We start from the raw sequence: 20,624 nt of genomic DNA on the forward strand, positions 1-20,624 counted from the left end.
GTGCCCAATTTGTTGTTTTTTTTTTTATCGGTCAAGTAGAGAATTTGTGTGAAGTGTTAGACTAATCTTTTAGCTGTTGTTGAAGAGTTAAATGATTATAAGGTATTTGTCTTCCCAGTAAATGGCATTCCAGTAACGGGGTAGAGAGCAGTGGGGAAGTATTACACATCAGCCGACGTTGCACAAAACCGTTTATGATACTGAGAGTATTGTATCATCCTGGAGGATTCTGAGTGTATCTAGACTCAGGCCTTTATTTCTGGGCCACCTAACTGCTTATTTTTCTGTAGCAGAAGATAAAAAACATCCAGAAAATATGCAGTGGTCATTTGGTTTAAACAACTTGCTGCCTTTTGCTCTGTATAATTCCTCAGCAAATAATGACACTCAATAAATAATGAGATCTGATATAAAACCATTTTTAAAAAAAGGTTAAAGTATGAAAACTGTTTTAAATATGTCTGGCAAGAATGAGGATCTGGACACGACGTTGTATTTGTGTTGGAGCCAGCGCACACAGATACCACAAATACCTCTCTGAGAATTACTTATCCAAGAAGCAAGACGGAGGTACGTTAAGACAGAGAGGACAGTTGGGAAACTCTTAAAGAGCCTTTGTGATGTTTTAGATTCAGTAACAAATAACCTTTTTAGTGTTTAATTTTCCACACAGACCTGAAGGCCGGTTCTACACAGGGGGGGGTAAAGTAGTACCTGGATCAAAATCAGTATGCTCAGAGCAGGAAAATGTGTGATCATTTGGTAATAAAGAGCACTATTATGCTGACATAAGAGAATTGTCATTCTGTCTGAATTCTGCTGGGGTTGTTCAGGACTTTTGTGAGGAAAAAAATTTGTGAATTGAGTGCTGAGTTCTACCTTCTTCCTAGGTATCTGATTTTAAGCACGTTAACTTTTCATTGCACAAATACTTACTGACTGTGTTTACATGTGCCATCATTGTTCTCAGTATCTAAAACCTGTGCCTCAATCTCCTACCTTGTCAATAAAGTGATTTTTTTAAAGCAGCTTTGGGGTGTAATTTAAATACCATAAAATCCACCTGTTTTAAGTGTAGAAAATTTCTGTCATTCTAGGAGACCTTCTACCTATTAGCAGTCATTCCTCATTCCCACCCCAGCTCTGGGAAACCACTAATGTACTTTCTGTCTCTATAGAGTTGCCTTTTCTGGACATTTTATATAAAAGAAATCATATGAAATGTGGTCTGTTGTGTCTGGCTTCTTTTACTTAGCTTGATGTTTTTGAGATTCACCCCTGCTGTGAGCATGTACTTGGTATTCCATTGTATGGAGAGGCCACATTTTGTTTATCCATTCATCTGTTGATAGACGTTTGGTTGTTTCCACTTTTTGGCTATTATGAATAATGCTGTTATGGGCACGCTAAGAAACTATTGTATACTATTTTACGAAACTGCTGGACTTTTTCAGAGTGGCTGTACCATTTTACCTTTCCCGTCAGCAATGTATGAGGGTTTCAATTTCTCCACATTTTTGACAACACTTGTTATTATCTGTATTTTCATTTATATAGTGGGGGTGAGGTAGTGTCTCGTGGTTTTTATTTGCATTTTCTTAGTAACTAATGATGTTGAGAATCTTTTCATGTGTATATAGTCCATTCATATATCTTTGGTGAAAAGTCTATTCAAATCTTTTGCTCATTTAAAAAGAAATTGAAGTATAGTTGAATTACAATATTGTGTTAGTTTCAGGTGTACAGCAAAGTGATTCAGATATATATATGTGTGTGTATATATATATTTCAGATTCTTTTCCATTATAGGTTATTATAAGATATTGAATATAATTCCCTGTGCTATCTTGTTGCTTATCTATTTTATGTATAGTAGTTTGTATCTGTTAATCCCATACTCCCAATTTGTCCCTCTCCCCTTTGGTAACCATAAGATTGTTTTCTATGTCTGTGAGTCTGTTTCTGTTTTGTACATAGATTCATTCGTATTATTTTTTAGATTCCCCGTATAAGTGGTATCATGTAAAGTTTGTCTTTGTCTGACTTACTTCACTAAGTATAATATTCTCTAGGTCCATCCATGTTGCTGCAAATGTCAGTATTTCATTCCTTTTTATGGCTGAGTAATAGTCCACTGTTTATATATATTACATCTTCTTAAGCCAATCATCTGTTGATGGGCACTTGGGTTGTTTCCATGTCTTGCTTTTTCCCATTAAAAAAATTTTTTTTTGTCTTCTTATTAATGAGTTGTAAGAGTATTTTATATATTCTAGACACAAGTTCCATATCACGTATGTAATTTACAAATATTTTCTCCCATTCTGTGGCTTATCTTTTGGTTTTCTTGATGGTATCTTTTGAAATGCAAAAGTTTTAAATTTTGTTGAAGTCCAATTTATCAGTGTTTTCTTTTTCCATTATCCTTTGACTGTGTGTTCTCCAATCATGATTTTAACCCATCTGGAAGGACCTTTTGGATACTGGGATGTTGGGTCTGTTAGTTTTGTAACGTTTTCCATCGGACCAAGCTTATTTTCAGTATTTACATACAGGAGCTACAAAATAAATGTTCTTCATTAAATTTACTCTGTTTTGGAAAATTCATCTTAGACATGTTTACCTTCTTTCAGAATAAGTTAGCATCTGCTGCAGATTCGATTGTCAACCTGAGCAGACATTGACATTTTTTGTGAAGTTTTATTACTTGCTGTTGATTTGTTTATGAAACATTACCAGTTGAATATGAAAATTATTTTCATCTCATAATTGCCCTGTTTAGACTTATGTGTTCTTTGGAAAATCACCATTTATAAATTATTTTCAAAGCATCTAAGATTAATTGCCAGATAATTTTTATGGTTAAAATAATTAAAGAATACATTTGAGATAGATTTTTATCAGAGAGAGATTTTATCAGATGCAGATGAAAGTCATTTATGTCTATGGTGGGAGGTTATGGTGCCTGGCTGTAAAAGGCTAGTTTCAGTTCTATGAGAAAGAATAAAACCAACTTTGCATTCCACAACTTTTATTTTGTTTCATGAATACAGTCAAGTCAGTTCCACAAGTTCGTTTGCTTTAGATCAGGGTTTCTGTTGACATTTTGGGCTGAGTAATTCTCTGTTGTGTGGGGCTGTCCTGTGCATTGTATTCTTGGCCTCTGCCCACTAGGGGCCAGTAGCATCTCCTCGCTTGTGACAACCAAAAATGTCTCTAGATGTTGACATGTGCCCTGGGAGACAAAATCACCTCGCCATAAAGAACCACTGCTTTAGATGATATCTGGACCTATGATTCCAATAAATAAGTGATAGTAATGGAATCCAAAGAAGTCCCCCCCTTTCCCCCAAATATGAGTGGGAATTGTCCATCAGTTGTGCCACTGGGATTGATAAAGTGGTCTTTGCATGCAGCCCGTGAAGTTTAGAGGCTGATGGTTCTTCCTTGGCCCTCGTAAAGCACTTCTCCACTTTCTGTCTCCCCTGGCTGCCAGCTTCTTTCTTTATGTCTTTTGTGCATGTTGGTCTCTCACGTTGGTCTTCTAAGGGCAAAGCAGAGACCGTGTACCCTCCCCCACCACACCCCCACCCTCAGTTATTTTAACATGAAAATGTGGTGACTAAGTCCACACAGCTATTGGGAGAAAGCAAACTTGATGAAAAGCAGGAGGGCTGAGTTGGATTTCCTCTGCTTAAACTTTTAAAACTTTTCCACTGTGATACAAAAAGCCCCAAAGCATGTGGCAATGTGAATTTACAGAGTGACCAGAGAGGAGTGTGTGAGGAACAGGTAATTAAGTGTTGTAAGCAAACCAGAATTGCTGTCCTCCTATTAAAGCAGGGGTATGTTGCTCTAACTCAATCCAGTTCCTCTTCTCAGCCACTTAATACTGCTCCACTGATGGATCTGTCATGTACACGGAGACAGATATTGCATATACATGCACCAGGAGGCTGCAGGATGATTACTCAGAGAATCACAGATAAGAATTTCCTGACATTTGTCTCTAAAGTCCCAGCCCTAACCTTGCAGTTTTAACCTTTAAATGGCACACAGGCTCCAAAGGCCCTTTACGCTGCAGCAGTATGATCTACTCCTAGTACTTGGAAAATCATCTGGTAGTTAATAACTGCTATAGAGTCTTGGACAGAGTAGCACCCACCTTGTATGGCGTTCTCTTGAAATTGTGGCTATGAAATGGTCACTGGTTGCAACAATATGGAACCATTATGATTTTTTTTCTCTCTTATAAATTTATTTATTTATTTACTTTTGGCTGCATTGGGTCTTCGTTGCTGCGCGCGGGCTTTCTCTATTTGTGGTGAGCAAGGGCTACTCTTTATTGTGGTGTGCGGGCTTCTCATCGCAGTGGCTTCTCTTGTTGCGGGGCACGGGCTCTAGGCACATGGGCTTCAGTAGTTGTGACTCGAGGGCTGTAGAGCGCAGGCTCAGTAGTTGTGGTGCCCGGGCTTAGCTGCTCTGCAGCATGTGGGATCTTCTGGACCAGCACTCGAACCCGTGTCCCCTGCTTTGGCAGGCGGATTCTTGACTGCTGTGCCACCGGGGAAGTCCTGGAACCATTATGATTTTTAAAGGTCCCTCTTTGTCTTTCCTCCTTGCTGTTTAATGAAAACTCTGGCTGTCATATTTTTTACCAAATCACATTTTGCTCAATTCTTTTCTTTCATAATAGCTACTTTCCCCTTCAACTGACGTCCGACTCTGCTGCCTCCTATACTTTTTCTAATTGCTTTCTCTTCTGTCTCAGTCTGAGCCTTAACAATGGAAAAGAAAAATTCGAGAAGGCATACTTTGGGAAGGGAGGGGCCAGAGCAGCTTAGTTATTTCCTAATTGTAATGTTTCTTACTAACTCTCCTCAACACGTGTGTAACCTGTCCTCTTAGAGTCAGGAGTGCTGTCACATGTGCAGGAAACTGAGCTGGGGAGGAGGACGTGAACTTTACTGAGGGCCTGCTCTGTGCCCGGCGCCCACCTGTGCTTCTTGTGCATTGTTTTATTTGGTCTTCAAGGAGCCATTTGAGGAGTGTTTTTGTCCCCTGTTGCAGGTGAGGAGATGACTCACAGAGATATTAATTTGTCATTCTCACTGAGGGCCAGCATTCAAATGCAGGTCCCTCTGACCCCAGGTCTGTGCTGTCTCTCTTTTCCGGCCTTTTTCTGGTTAGTAGTGCTGCCATCACAAAGGGAAGGGGAAGGAACTGTGGGTCCCCCAGAGGAGTGGGTACCATGAAAGACACTGGTATCGGGGGTGGGAGGTTATGATGCCTGGCTGCAAAGGCAGTTTCAGGTCTATGAGAAAGAATAAAACCAACTGTATTCTCAGAAGAGTACTGCTTTCTGGAAGGATCATCTTGATTTGAGGTGGCAGCTGTCACTTCCCTCAGGGCATAGAAAATATGATTTAGCCACTGGACAACTCTTCACAAATCAATGTCACAAATCAATTAATCAATGTCATGATTAATTAAGTGCACATTAATTCTACTGGTATTAAAAGTGTCTTTAGGGCTTCCCTGGTGACGCAGTGGTTAAGAATCCACCTGCCAATGCTGGGGACATGGGTTTGAGCCCTGGTCCGGGAAGATCCCACATGCCGCGGAGTAACTAAGCCTGTGCACCACAACTACTGAGCCTGCGCTCTAGAGCCTGTAAGCCACAACTACTGAGCCTGCGTGCCACAACTACTGAAGCCTGCGCGCCTAGAGCCCATGCTCCGCAGCAAGAGAAGCCACTGCAATGAGAAGCCCGCGCACCGCAACAAAGAGTAGCTCCCGCTCACTGCAACTAGAGAAAGCCCGCACGCAGCAACAAAGACCCAACACAGCCAAAAAATAAATAAATAAAATAAATATGTTTAAAAAAAAAAGAATGTTTAAAAAAAAAAGAAAAGAAAATCTAGCTGGTGTGCCAAGCCACGACTTCACAACTGTTATTGCTCAGAAGTATTTAAAAAAAAAAAAAGTGTCTTTAATTCTCCTACTGAAGGAGATATGAATAATCTAAAACAGTATCAGTTCCTTGAGTTTAGAATGCACTGATTTGGTCTTTTTTGGCTGGGGTAGATAGGTGAGGGGGTAAGGTAAGGATTGTATTTATATATGTGCATGTATGAAATTGGGTATTTGTGCTGTTTTGTGAATTTGCCTTGGAACTTCAGAAAGCTTCTTGCCTCTTTCTTTAATGATTGCTTTCCAAATTAACCTTTTTCTGAGGGAAGGAACATCAGGAGAGACGGAGTAGTACAAAGAAGGGCAAGAAGAAGAGGGAGTTGCTGGGTCACTGACCTGAAATGCTTCCTTGGCTTACAGCTTTCTTCAGCTTTGGAATCTCTTCACTAACTTGCCAAGTGGGAGGGACTATAGGGGAAATAAGATCACCAAGGCAGTGAGAAGTAAGTAGGAGTTGCTGGAGAATTGATGGCTATGTAACAGTTTCTCAAACAGAAAAGGAGATTTATACTTGTACTTAAAGCTAGGGGAAAGGTTTACACTTACTACTGGAACTGAGTTGACATTTAACTTCTCATTTGAAAACACTATGAACTAACTATTTTAAGCTGTGAAACCATTCGTAATAACATAGCTGGCAATTAATCATCTAGTATTTGTTCTTTAAAAATGACGTATTACAGCTCCACCAGGTGGCTGTCAGCAGAGTGAATGGCAGGAGGAGGGAGAAGCTGCTCTTGATTGTATTTGTGCATCTTTTTGACTACATCAAAATTCAGTTTAGTGCAGGGCAAAGAAGTGAGGCCGTGACAGGTTTTTCTAGGAAGTCTGTCTGGCAAAAAACTCCCACAAGATCACTGTGACTCACTTTTGACATAAAAATACCCAAAACCCATCAACAGTTTTCTGATGGGTTTGTTGTACTGTGGGCTCATATCTTTTGGTACCCTCATTCCAGCTATTATTTTTGGTTTTCATGAAAGGGAAGAGGATGCTTAGGCCCATAGGTTAGTTTTGGCTGTGACTGTTAGACACTGAGTGTGATCTAGCTCAAACACTAAATATTGTAACATGTAACGCACCACAGTAGAGTGGGAAAGAATGCTGGTGACCTGAATTCTGTTTTAGGCTCTGCTCCTATTAGGCAAGTGGCTTCTTTTTTCTGGCCCTCAGTTTTCTTATCTGTGAAATGAGTGAATTATACTCACTGATCTTCGGAAACTCTTAGCCATGTGCACCAGCATTTGAGTGATTTTTGCTTTAATTTGGAAAAGAATAAACTTGTTAAACGTTTGAAACCAAATATAAAGGATGAGGAAGAAAAGCTATATTTAGTGTAGACATTTACATTTTTAAAATTAAACTCTACATTATGATGTTGATGATAAGAACTAGATGAGCCAATCGTCACTTTTCTCTCTCTAGTTCTAATATGGCACAGATGTGATAATAAAGCCCACATGCAGCCTCACTGAAAGTATCTGATTAGACATAAAATGTTAAAAAAATCTGATAAGTAAATTGACCTATCAAATTGTTTTAGGCAGCACAAAGAATGAAAACAAAACAAAACAAAAAACCACCGAGCTGCTAAAACTTTGAAAGGTAAAATTTATTTTCCCAATTTATTGGTTCTATTCTCATTTAGATTTAGAGAAAAGAGAAAGAAATAGCTTCTTTGTATGTGTTAAGTAGATATCTTCTCACTTGAAAACCAAGGACAGTATGTAATTGAAATTTTAGGAGCTCTGAGTAGCACATTGGTTTATCCTCTTGTATTCTAGACATTGATTAATAAAATGAACCATCCTTAATGGATCCAAATATTCTGAATTGCAGTTTGTAAGTAAATATATGACATCTTCATTGATTTAAGTTAGTTAAAGACACTGATTTGAAAAAAGCGTAACCCACATTTTATTCCAGTTTCTAACAATACAACCAGCCTAGGAAATATCAAGAACTGGCTGTGGTGCTGGGTAGGAGTACTGGTCCCATGCTCCTTCTACTTTCCCCTTAAAAACAGTGAGTTCATTGTTGTACTATTTGTGCTCCCCCCTTAAAAAAAAAGTCAATTCATTATTTTAAAAAATTACCCGTGAATGAAGACTGATTCCATGTGGTGGCTCCTCCTACCCTTAAAAAAGAAATCAGTTTATACATTTTTTGCTACTCTCCTTGGTTCAGTTTTCCTTCTTCCATATGTGCTTTTATCGGCATATTGCTATGCCACCTGCCTGAAGTTTGAAACGTTAGCTTTGGATGCAACATAGACTTTAATCTGAGTTTTTTTTTTTTTTTTTCCTATGAGACATTTACATGAAAGCAGAATCTTTGATTTTAATAACTTATGTGTTCTTCCTGGTTATTTCTTACCTGAGCTCCATTATGAGGGACACTGCAGCTGGCTGCTATGGGATTGATTGATAATTAATAAAAGACTATAACTTAAGGTAGAAATTACGCAGAAAGAACTACTGATTTCTTAAAGAGACAAGGTAAACTCAGATTTTCAAATATTGGCACAGACCTGTTAATTTAAGAGTAACAATTCTGGTTTTGGTGAAAAAGTTTAGAAAGTTAGTTTCAAAATGGGCCTTATGTCAAAGGTAAAGTCTTAAATTTATTTGAAATTTAATTTTTTGGTTAAAAAAGAGGTTTTAGGGACTTCCCTGGTGGTGCAGTGGTTAAGAATCCGCCTGCCAATGCAGGGGACACGGGTTTGAGCCCCAGTCTGGGAAGATCCCACATGCCACGGAGCAACTAAGCCCGTGCACCACAACTACTGAGCCTGTGTTCTAGAGCCCGCAAGCCACAACTACTGAGCCCACATGCCACAACTGCTGAAGCCCGCGTGCGTAGAGCCCGTTCTCTGCAACAAGAGAAGCCACTGCAATGAGAAGCCTGCGTACCACAGCGAAGAGTAACCCCTGCTCGCCACAACTATAGAAAGCCCACGCACAACAACGAAGACCCAACACAGCCCAAAAAAATATATATAAATAAATAAAATTTTTTTAAAAAAAGAGGTTTTATTTTCAGCAGACCAGTTTTTTTTTTAACATCTTTATTGGAGTATAATTGCTTTACAATAGTGTGTTAGTTTCTGCTTTATAACAAAGTGAATCAGCTATACATATACATATATCCCCATATCTCCTCCCTTTTGCGTCTCCCTCCCACCCTCCCTATCCCACCCCTCTAGGTGGTCACAAAGCACCCAGCTGATGTCCCTGTGCTCTGCGGCTGCTTCCCACTAGCTATCTATTTTACAGTTGGTAGTATATATAAGTCCATGCCACTCTCTCACTTCGTCCCAGCTTACCCTTCCCCCTCCTCGTGTCCTCAAGTCCATTCTCTACATTATTCCTATCCTGTCCCTAGGTTCTTCAGAACCTTTTTTTTTTTTTTTTAGATTCCATATATATGTGTTAGCATACGGTATTTGTTTTTCTCTTTCTGACTTACTTCACTCTGTATGACAGACTGTAGGTCCATCCACCTCACTACAAATAGCTCAATTTCATTTCTTTTTATGGCTGAGTAATATTCCATTGTATATATGTGCCACATCTTCTTTATCCATTCATCTGTCGATGGACACTTAGGTTGCTTCCATGTCCTGGCTATTGTAAATAGAGCTGCAATGAACATTGTGGTACATGACTCTTTTTGAATTATGGTTTTCTCAGGGTATATGCCCAGTAGTGGGATTGCTGGGTCGTATAGTAGTTCTATTTTTAGTTTTTTGCGGAACCTCCATACTGTTCTGCATAGTGGCTGTATCAATTTACATTCCCACCAACAGTGCAAGAGGGTTCCCTTTTCTCCACACCCACTCCAGCATTTATTGTTTGTAGATTTTTTGATGATGGCCATTCTGACTGGTGTGAGGTGATACCTCATTGTAGTTTGTTCTTTTAATTTTTGAATTTTATTTATTTTTTTATACAGCAGTTCCTTATTAGTCATCAGTTTTATACACATCAGTGTATACATGTCAATCCCAATCTCCCAATTCAGCACACCACAATCCCCACCTCACCGCGGCTTTCCCCCCTTGGTGTCCATACGTTTGTTCTCTACATCTGTGTCTCAACTTCTGCCCTGCAAACCAGTTCATCTGTACCATTTTTCTAGGTTGCACATACATGCGTTAATATACGGTATTTGTTTTTCTCTTTCTGAATTACTTCACTCTGTATGGCAGTCTCTAGATCCATCCACGTCTCAACAAAGGACCCAATTTTGTTCCTTTTTATGGCTGAGTAATATTCCATTGTATATATGTACCACATCTTCTTCCATTCGTCTGTTGATGGTCATTTAGGTTGCTTCCATGACCTGGCTGTTGTAAATAGTGCTGCAGTGAACATTGGGGTGCATGTGTCTCTTTGAATTATGGTTTTCTCTGGCTATATGCCCAGTAGTGGGATTGCTGGATCATATGGTAATTCTATTTTTAGTTTTTTAAGGAGCCTCCATACTGTTCTCCATAGTGGCTGTATCACTTTACATTCCCACCAACAGTGCAAGAGGGTTCCCTTTTCTCTGCACCCTCTCCAGCATTTGTTGTTTGTAGATTTTCTGATGATGCCCATTCTAACTGGTGTGAGGTGATACCCCATTGTAGTTTTGATTTGCATTTCTCTAATAGTGATGTTGAGCAGCTTTTCATGTGCTTCTTGGGCATCTGTATGTCTTCTTTGGAGAAATGTCTATTTAGGTCTTCTGCCCATTTTTGGATTGGGTGGTTTGTGATATTGAGTACCATGAGCTGTTTATATATTTTGGAGATTAATCCTTTGTCAGTTGCTTCATTTGCAAATATTTTCTCCCATTCTGAGGGTTGTCTTTTCGTCTTGTTTATGGTTTCCTTTGCTGTGCAAAAGCTTTGAAGTTTCATTAGGTCCCATTTGTTTATTTTTGTTTTTATTTCCATTACTCTAGGAGGTGGATCAAAAAAGAACTTGCTGTGATTTATGTCAAAGAGTGTTCTCCCTATGTTTTCCTCTAAGAGTTTTATAGTGCCCGGTCTTACATTTAGGTCTCTAAATCATTTAGGCCTCTAATTTTGAGTTTATTTTTGTGTATGGTGTTAGGGAGTGTTCTAATTTCATTTTTTTACATGTAGCTGTCCAGTTTTCCCAGCACCACTTATTGAAGAGACTGTCTTTTCTCCATTGTATATGCTTGCCTCCTTTGCCATAGATTAGTTGACCATAGGTGCGTGGGTTTATCTCTGGGCTTTCTATCTTGTTCCATTGATCTGTGTTTCTGTTTCTGTGCCAGTACCATATTGTCTTGATTACTGTAGCTTTGTAGTATAGTCTGAAGTCAGGTACTCTGATTCCTCCAGCTCCGTTTTTTTCGCTCAAGACTGCTTTGGCTATTCGGGGTCTTTTGTGTCTCCATACAAATTTTAAGATTTTTTGTTCTAGTTCTGTAAAAAATGCCATTGGTAATTTGATAGGGATTACATTGAATCTGTAGATTGCTTTCGGTAGTATAGTCATTTTCACAGTATTGATTCTTCCAATCCAAGAACATGCTATATCTCTCCATCTATTGGTATCATCTTTAATTTCTTTCATCAGTGTCTTATAGTTTTCTGCATACAGGTCTTTTGTCTCCCTAGGTAGGTTTTTTCCTAGGTATTTTATTCTTTTTGTTGCAGTGGTGAATGGGAGTGTTTCCTTAATTTCTCTTTCAGATTTTTCATCATTAGTGTATAGGAATGCAAGAGATTTCTGTGCATGAATTTTGTATCCTGCAACTTTACCAAATTCATTGATTAGCTCTAGTAGTTTTCTGGTGGCATCTTTAGGATCCTCTATGTATAGTATCATGTCATCTGCAAACAGTGACAGTGTTACTTCTTCTTTTCCAATTTGTATTCCTTTTATTTCTTTTTCTTCTCTGATTGCCATGGCTAGGACTTCCAAAACTATGTTGAATAATAGTGGTGAGAGTGGACATCCTTGTCTCATTCCTGATCTTAGAGGAAATGCTTTCAGTTTTTCACCATTGAGAATGATGTTAGCTGTGGGTTTGTCGTATATGGCCTTTATTATGTTGAGGTAGGTTCCCTCTATGCCCACTTTCTGGAGAGTTTTTATCATAAATGGGTGTTGAATTTTGCCAAAAGCTTTTTCTGCATCTATTGAGATGATCATATGGTTTTTATTCTTCAATTTGTTAATATGGTGTATCACATTGATTGATTTGCATATATTGAAGAATCCTTGCATCCCTGGGATAAATCCCACTTGATCATGGTGTATGATCCTTTTAATGTGTTGTTGGATTCTGTGTGCTAGTATTTTGTTGAGGATTTTTGCATCTATATTCATCAGTGATATTGGTCTGTAATTTTCTTTTTTTGTAGTATTTTTGTCTGGTTTTGGTATCAGGGTGATGGTGGCCTCATAGAATGAGTTTGGGAGTGTTCCTTCCTCTGTAATTTTTTGGAAGAGTTTGAGAAGGATGGGTGTTAGCTTTTCTCTAAATGTTTGATAGAATTCACCTGTGAAGCCGTCTGGTCCTGGACTTCTGTTTGTTGGAAGATTTTTAATCACAGTTTCAATTTCATTACTTGTGATTGGTCTGTTCATATTTTCTGTTTCTTCCTGGTTCAGTGTTTGTAGGTTATACCTTTCTAAGAAATTGTCCATTTCTCCAGGTTGTCCATTTTATTGGCATAGAGTTGCTTCTAGTAGTCTCTTTGGATGCTTTGTATTTCTACGGTGTCTGTTGTAACTTCTCCTTTTTCATGTCTAATTTTATTGATTTGAGTCCTCTCCCTCTTTTTCTTGATGAGTCTGGCTAAAGGTTTATCAATTTTGTTTATCTTCTCAAAGAACCAGCTTTTAGTTTTATTGATGTTTGCTGTTGTTTTCTTTGTTTCTATTTCATTTATTTCTGCTCTGATCTTTATGATTTCTTTCCTTCTGCTAACTTTGGGTTTTGTTTGTTCTTCTTTCTCTAGTTCCTTTAGGTGTAAGGTTAAATTGTTTATTTGAGATTTTTCTTCTTTGTTGACTTCGGCTTGTATAGCTATAAACTTCCTTCTTAGAACTGCTTTTGCTGCATCCCATAGGTTTTGGATCGTCGTGTTTTCATTGTCATTTGTCTTTGGGTATTTTTTGATTTCCTCTTTGATTTCTTCAGTGATCTCTTGGTTATTTAGTAACGTATTGTTTAGCCTCCATGTGTTTGTGTTTTTTACGTTTTTTTTCCCTGTAATTGATTTCTAATCTCATAGCGTTGTGGTCAGAAAAGATGCTTGATATGATTTCAATTTTTTTAAATTTACTGAGGCTTGATTTGTTACCCAAGATGTGATCTATCCTGGAGAATGTTCTGTGCGCACTTGAGAAGAAAGTGTAATCTGCTGTTTTGGATGGAGTGTCCTATAAATGTTATTTAAATCTATCTAGTCTATTGTGTCATTTAAAGCTTCCGTTTCCTTATTTTCATTTTGGATGATCTGTTCATTGGTGCAAGTGAGGTGTTAAAGTCCCCCACTTTTATTGTGTTACCGTCAATTTCCTCTTTTATGGCTGTTAGCAGTTGCCTTATGTGTTGAGGTGCTCCTATGTTGTGTGCATATATATTTATAATTGTTATATCTTCTTGGATCGATCCCTTGATCATTATGTAGTGTCCTTCCTTGTCTCTTGTAACATTCTTTATTTTAAAGTCTATTTTATCTGATATGAGTATTGCTACTCCAGCTTTCTTTTGATTTTGATTTGCATGGAATATCTTTTTCCATCCCCTCACTTTCAGTCTGTATGTGTCCCTAGGTCTGAAGTGGGTCTCTTGTAGACAGCATATATGTGGGTCTTGTTTTTGTATCCATTCAGCGATCCTGTGTCTTTTGGTTGGAGCATTTAATCCATTCACGTTTAACCTAATTATCAATATGTATGTTGGTATGACCATTTTCTTAATTGTTTTGGGTTCGTTTTTGTAAGTCCTTTTCTTCTCTTGTGTTTCCCACTTAGAGAAGTTCCTTTAGCATTTGTTGTAGAGCTGGTTTGGTGATGCTGAATTCTCTTAGCTTTTGCTTGTCTGTAAAGCTTTTGATTTCTCCATCAAATCTAAATGAGATCCTTGCCGGGTAGAGTAATCTTGGTTGTTGGTTCTTCCCTTTCATCACTTTAAGTATATCATGCCACTCCCTTCTGGCTTGTCGAGTTTCTGCTGAGAAATCAGCTGTTAACCTTATGGGAGTTCCCTTGTATGTTGTTTGTTGTTTTTCCCTTGCTGCTTTAAATAATTTTTCTTTGTGTTTAATTTTTGCCATTTGATTACTATGTGTCTCAGCATGTTTCTCCTTGGGTTTATCCTGTATGGGACTCTCTGCACTTCCTGGAGTTGACTGACTATTTCCTTTCCTATATTAGGGAAATTTTCAACTCTAAGCTCTTAAAATATTTTCTCAGTCCCTTTCTTTTTCTCTTCTTCTTCTGGGACCCCTATAAATCGAATTTTGGTGCGTTTAATGTTGTCCCAGAGGTCTCTAAGACTGTCCTCAATTCTTTTCATTCTTTTATCTTTATTCTGCTCTGCAGTAGTTATTTCCACTATTTTATCTTCCAGGTCACTTATGCATCTTCTGCCTCAGTTATTCTGGTATTGATTCCTTCTACAGAATTTTTATTTCATTGATTGTGATGTTCATCATTGTTTGTTTGCTCTTTAGTTCTTCTACGTCCTTGTTAAACGTTTCTTGTATTTTCTCCATTCTATTTCCAAAATTTTGGATCATCTTTACTATAATTACGCTGAATTCTTTTTCAGGTAGACTGCCTGTTTCCTCTTCATTTGTTTGGTCTGGTGGGTTTTTACCTTACTCCTTCATCTGCTGTGTGCTTCTCTGTCTTCTCATTTTACTTCATTTACTGTGTTTGGGGTCTCCTTTTTGCAGGCCACAGGTTCGTGGTTCCTGTTGTTTTTGGTGTCTACCCCCAGTGACTAAGGTTGGTTCAGTGGGTTGTGTAGGCTTCCTGGTGGAGGGGACTAGTGCCTGTGTTCTGGTGGATGAGGTTGGATCTTGTCTTTCTGGTGGGCAGGACTGTGTCTGGTGGGCAGGACTGTGTCCGGTGGCATGTTTTGGGGTGTCTGTGACCTTATGAATTTCGGCAGCCTCTCTGCTAATGAATGGGGTTGTGTTCCTGTCTTGCTAGTTGTTTGGCATAGGGTGTCCAGCACTGTAGCTTGCTGGTTGTTGAGTGGAGCTGGGTCTTAGCATTGAGATGGAGATCTCTGGGAGGGCTTTCGCCGTTTGATATTACGTGGATCCGGGAGGTCTCTGGTGGACCAGTGTCCTAAACGTGGCTCTCCCACCTCAGAGACATGGCCTGACACCCAGCCGGAGCACCAAGACTCTGTCAGCCACATGGTTCAGAAAAAAAGGGAGAAAAAAAGAAAGAAAGAAAGAAAGAAAAAAATAAAATAAAGCTATTTAAAAAAATAAAAAATAGTTATTAAAACTTAAAAAATTCAAAAGTAATTTTAAAAAAGAAAGAAAGGAAGAAGAGAGCAACCAAACAAAAAAACAATCCACCAATGGTAACAAGTGCTAAAAACTATATTTAAAAAAAACAAAAACGGACAGACAGAACCCTAGGACAAATGGTAAAAGCAAAGCTATACCATCAAAATCACACAAAGAAATGTACACATACACACTCACAGAAAGAGAAAAAGGAAAAATATATATATATCGAGATATGTGGGGAGTTTCTTGCCTTTCGGGATGTCTGAGGTCTTCTGCCAGCATTCAGTAGGTGTTCTGTAGGAGTTGTTCCCCATGTAGTTGTATTTCTGATGTATTTGTGGGGAGGAAGGTGATCTCCATGTCTTACTCCTCCGACATCTTGTAAGTCTCCTCCAGACCAGTTCTTCTTAATAACCACATGGTGAAAGTTTTCCAATGAAAAAATGCACATGTGCACATACACATTTTATATATTATATGTCATTCCTAGTAATTTAAAAAATTTTTTCATATTTATTTATTTATTTTTGGCTGCATTGGGTCTCAGCAATGGCACAGGGGATCCTTTGCTCTGGCACGCAGGCTTCTCTCTAGTTGTGGCACGTGGGTTCCAGAGGGCATGGGCTTACCATTGCAGTTTGCAGGCTCAGTAGCTGTGGCATGCAGGCCTAGCTGCTCCCTGGCGTGTGGGACCCTAGTTCCCCAACTAGGGATCGAACCTGCATCCCCTGCATTGGAAGGTGGACTCCTAACCACTGGACCACCAGGGAAGTCCCTTCCTAGCAGTTTGAGTCTAAATAATCCCTGCATATATTTTTGTTGAGCAGAAACTATGGCAACGTTCCAAATATATAATCCTAGCTCTGGAATTTAAAATTAACTTCTAGTTTTCTGTGTTTTGCTAATTGTGAGTTTGAGGAATATTAAAAAAATTTTTTAAACTATTGATGTATAGTTGATTTATAATGTGTTAATTTCTGCTGTACAGCAATGTCATTCAGTTATACATATATATACATTCTTTATCATATTCTTTCCCATTATGGTTTATCACAGAATATTGAATATAGTTCCTTGTGCTATACAGTAGGACCTTGTTGTTTATTCATCCTGTATAGTATAATAGTTTGCATCTGCTAACCCCAAACTCCCAATCCTTCCTTCCCCCACTCCCCTCCCCCTTGGCAACCGCAAGTCTGTTCTCTGTCTGAGTCTGTTTTTGTTTCATAGGTTTGTTCATTTGTGTTGTATTTTAGATTCCACATATAAGTGATATCATATGGTATTTGTCTTTCCTTTTCTGACTTACTTCACTTAGTATGATAATCACTAGTTGCATCCATGTTGCTGCAAATGGCATTATTTCATTTTTTAAAAATGGTTGAATAGTATTCTATTGTATATATATACGTACCACATCTTCTTTATCCATTCATCTGTCGATGGACATTTAGGTTGTTTCCATGTCTTGGCTATTGTGAATACTGCTGCTATGAACATAGGGATGCATGTATCTTTTCAAATTATAGTTTTGTCCAGATATATGCCTAGGAGTGGAATTGCTGGATTATATAGTAATTCTATTTTTAGTTTTCTGAGGAACCTCCATACTATTTTCCACAGTGGCTGCACCAACTCACATTCCCACCAACAGTGTAAGAATGTTCCCTTTTCTCCACACCCTCTCACTATTTGTAATTTGTGGACTTTTTAATGATGGCCATTCTGACTGGTGTGAGGTGGTACCTCATTACAGTTTTGATTTGCATTTCTCTTATAATTGGCGATGTTGAGCATCTTTTCATGTGCCTACTGGCCATCTGTATGTCTTCTTTGGAGAAATGTCTGTTTAGGTCTTCTGCCCATTTTATGATTGGGTTGTTTGTTGTGTTGTTATTGAGTTGTATGAGCTGTTTGTGTATTTGGGAAATTAAGCTCTTGTCAGTCACGTGATTTGCAAATATTTTCTCCCAGTCCGCAGGCTGTCTTGTTTTGTTTATGGTTTTCTTTGCTGTGCAAAAGCTTGTAAGTTTGATTAGCTCCATTTGTTTATTTTTGCTTTTATATCTGTTCCCTTGGGAGACTGACCTAAGAAAACATTGGTACGATTTATGTCAGAGAATGTTTTGCCTATGTTCTCTTCTAGGAATTTTATGGTGTCATGTCTTACTTTAAGTCTTTAAGCCATTTTGAGTTTATTTTTGTGTATGGTGTGAGGGTGTGTTCTAACTTCATTGATTTGCATGCAGCTGTCCCACTTTCCCAGTACTACTTGCTGAAGCGAATGTCTTTTCTCCATTGTATATTCTTGCCTTCTTTGTCAAAGATTAATCGACCGTAGTTGTGTGGGTTTATTTCTGTGCTCTCTATTCTGTTTCATTAATCCATGTCTGTTTTTGTGCCAGTACCATGCTGTTTTGATTACTGTAGTTTTGTAGTATTGTCTGAAGTCTAGGAGGGTTATGCCTCCTGCTGTGTTCTTTTTCGTGAGGAATATTTTATATGTTCATCTTAGTATGCATTAAAAAGGAGTTTGTGGCCGTTTGGCTGTATATTCTTATTACAACCCCAGTTAGTGGCATGTCATTTTACTTCTCTAAGCTAATTTTCCACATCTGTGTAAAATGGAGGTTATGGTTATGGGTGTGAGAGATGGGAGTTCGGGTTAGAACAATTTCTGATGTCTCTTCAAGTTCTAAATATTGTATGACATTATGGAAGCAAAATGCTCCAGTGGTTCCATGACCACATCTATGTTTATTCATCATTGACTTGGTTATTTACTGTTAAGAATTTCACCCAGTTATACCCATGTTGCACATGGATTTCTGAAACATTTGGTTCTTTCCTAAACCATTCTTTCCTAAATCATTTAATTTGCTTGGCTTTCTATATTAAAATTTGCCAGAAGTGTCTTTGTCAACAAGAATTTGAGTTGGCTTTCACAGAATCTGAAGAAGGCTGAATATATATAAATGGAATGGGGTCATTTATCAGTATCCATTCTTTTATTTCATTAGTTGAATTAATGTGTCAACATTTGGCCCAGGGACTGTGTGTAACCGTTTTGTTACTGGTTTAGCTTTGCTGCTATCTTCCTTTTAGCTTGCAGTAAGTACAAAATAGTTACAAATTCTTGACTATTCTCACAGTCTTCCAGCTTCCATGAAATATGTAAGCAATAAAATAAATGTAGCTGGTTTTCTTTCTCTTCTGCTTGCTCTTTACTGGGTATTTGGTTAGATGACTGTTTTGTTCTCTATTACTATCTAATCTAGTCACCATAGTTTTTATGTTCTTAAAGAAAAAAGCCAATTAATTGAATTAAATTATGTCACCATTACTTTTATAATCAAAAGATCAGAGAAGGAAAATATCCTAGTTAATCAGAGGCCCTTTGAAATCCTTGCATAAAGAGAATTATTAATCTGGTATCTTAGTGAGAAAATTGACCATTGTATATTGGTTTTGTACTTTCCATGGTAATATTGTGTCATTTATTTAGATATCCTTGGAACAGAAGATCTTATTGTGGAAGTGACTGCCAACGATGCCGTGAGGTTTTATCCCTGGACCATTGATAATAAATACTATTCAGCAGATATCAATCTGTGTGTGGTGCCAAACAAATTTCTCATCACTGCAGAGATTGCAGAGTCTGTCCAAGCATTTGTGGTTTACTTTGACAGCACACAAGTAAGATTCTGTTTTCCATGGACCTTGAATAAGAAATTATTTTGTGCTTTTGTTTTTTTTAACCTTGCATTTTCTGTGAGTTCTCTTAATGTCTCTTTTTCTGTTTTTGTTTCTATGTTTCTTTCTCCTCCCTCTAGAAATCTGGTCTCGATAGTGTTTCCTCCTGGCTTCCACTGGCAGAAGCATGGTTACCTGAGGTGATGATCTTGGTTTGCGATAGAGTGTCTGAAAATGGTAAGGAACTCCAGTGGGATTGTAGGTGGTACGTACGTTACATTTGCCATTCCTTGGTAAACAATACATTGGTTTCCTTAACTTAGAACAGTATATCTTGTGTGATTTTATTACCTTACAAAAATATTTTCAGCTATTTCTCTTTGGAATCTTGCAATATTTACATTTTACTTTTTAAGAACGGACACTTGGGGTTTGAGAAATCATTTTCCTTATATTAATTTATTTTGTATGCCTTTAGAATAACATTGACATGAAAGGTAACACTTTGAGATTGTGGAGAGTATTGCAGCAATATTCATGTTTTATTTTATTTTTGCTTATAAAGAATCTTTTGTGTGTTATTTTAGGTGTAAACCGACAGAAGGCTCAAGAGTGGTGTATCAAACATGGCTTTGAATTAGTAGAACTTAGTCCAGAAGAGTTGCCTGAGGAGGATGGTAAGTATTTATGTGTCAGGAGAAAGCATGGCATTTGGATTCAGATATGAGCGATTATTTTAATTCAGGGAAGGAAGAAGAATCAAAGTGATATTCAAAACACATTTTTCACTAGCTCTTTGAAAAGATTTGTGCAGAATCCATTGATGCGGTCTGTTAATTGAATAATCCATTTATTTGGTTTTACCACCCATTTTAGGACTTTTGAAATGTTTGTTTTTCTTATGGATAAAGGTAGAGATTTCTACCTTAAATCTTAGTCATTTCCTCAGTCTCTTATCCTTTCTCTGCTGCCAAAAAAGGAGGGTTTGATCTATATTCATAAATAGTTAAAGTTTATGTTTCTTATTTTGAATTCCTAGTAACCTGAGGTTGAATTCCCAGGAACCCTAGGGAACATGTCAATACTATTTGTATGTCTTCTGGATATTTGAAACCACAAATAGGCCCAGAATGCGCACCCCCGGGGTAACTCTGCACTTACCTGTCTTTACTATACTTTGGACCTTCTATTTATTCCCCCTCTTTTTGCCCCTTCCCACATTCCTCTTCTCATCTTGTCTTCCAAGTACAACTATGCTAGCTGCTGTGGAATCTACCAAGATAAGATGGGTTTTGGCCCACCAAAACCTTATAATCTGGTATAAGAGATGAAACAGGTATACAAATAATTGAATTACCAAGTGGAACATCGTAAGTATTATAAAAAATATGTATATTGGTGTTATGGTGTTTCAGAGACCAAAGAGGTTATTTATCTTCAGAAGTTCAGA

At 38.0% G+C, this 20,624-nt stretch overlaps 1 protein-coding gene across 11 annotated transcripts in view; it reads left to right on the plus strand.

Annotated features, from left to right (window-relative positions):
* The window catches only part of AAGAB (alpha and gamma adaptin binding protein), a 96,672-nt gene that overhangs the window by 10,556 nt on the left and 65,492 nt on the right, over nt 1-20,624 (plus strand). For all 11 annotated transcript variants that reach the window (XR_009007593.1, XR_009007594.1, XR_003623409.2 and 8 more), the window contains exons 2-4: nt 18,987-19,177; nt 19,315-19,411; nt 19,762-19,851. Coding sequence is in view for 1 of the 11 variants with exons in the window: in XM_007166069.3 (XP_007166131.1) it covers nt 18,987-19,177; nt 19,315-19,411; nt 19,762-19,851 (378 nt within the window). In the remaining 10 variants the exon portion in view is untranslated. The remainder of the gene's footprint in view (nt 1-18,986; nt 19,178-19,314; nt 19,412-19,761; nt 19,852-20,624) is intronic.

This window comes from Balaenoptera acutorostrata, chromosome 3 (assembly GCF_949987535.1).
Source record: "Balaenoptera acutorostrata chromosome 3, mBalAcu1.1, whole genome shotgun sequence".
NCBI lineage: Eukaryota > Metazoa > Chordata > Mammalia > Artiodactyla > Balaenopteridae > Balaenoptera > Balaenoptera acutorostrata.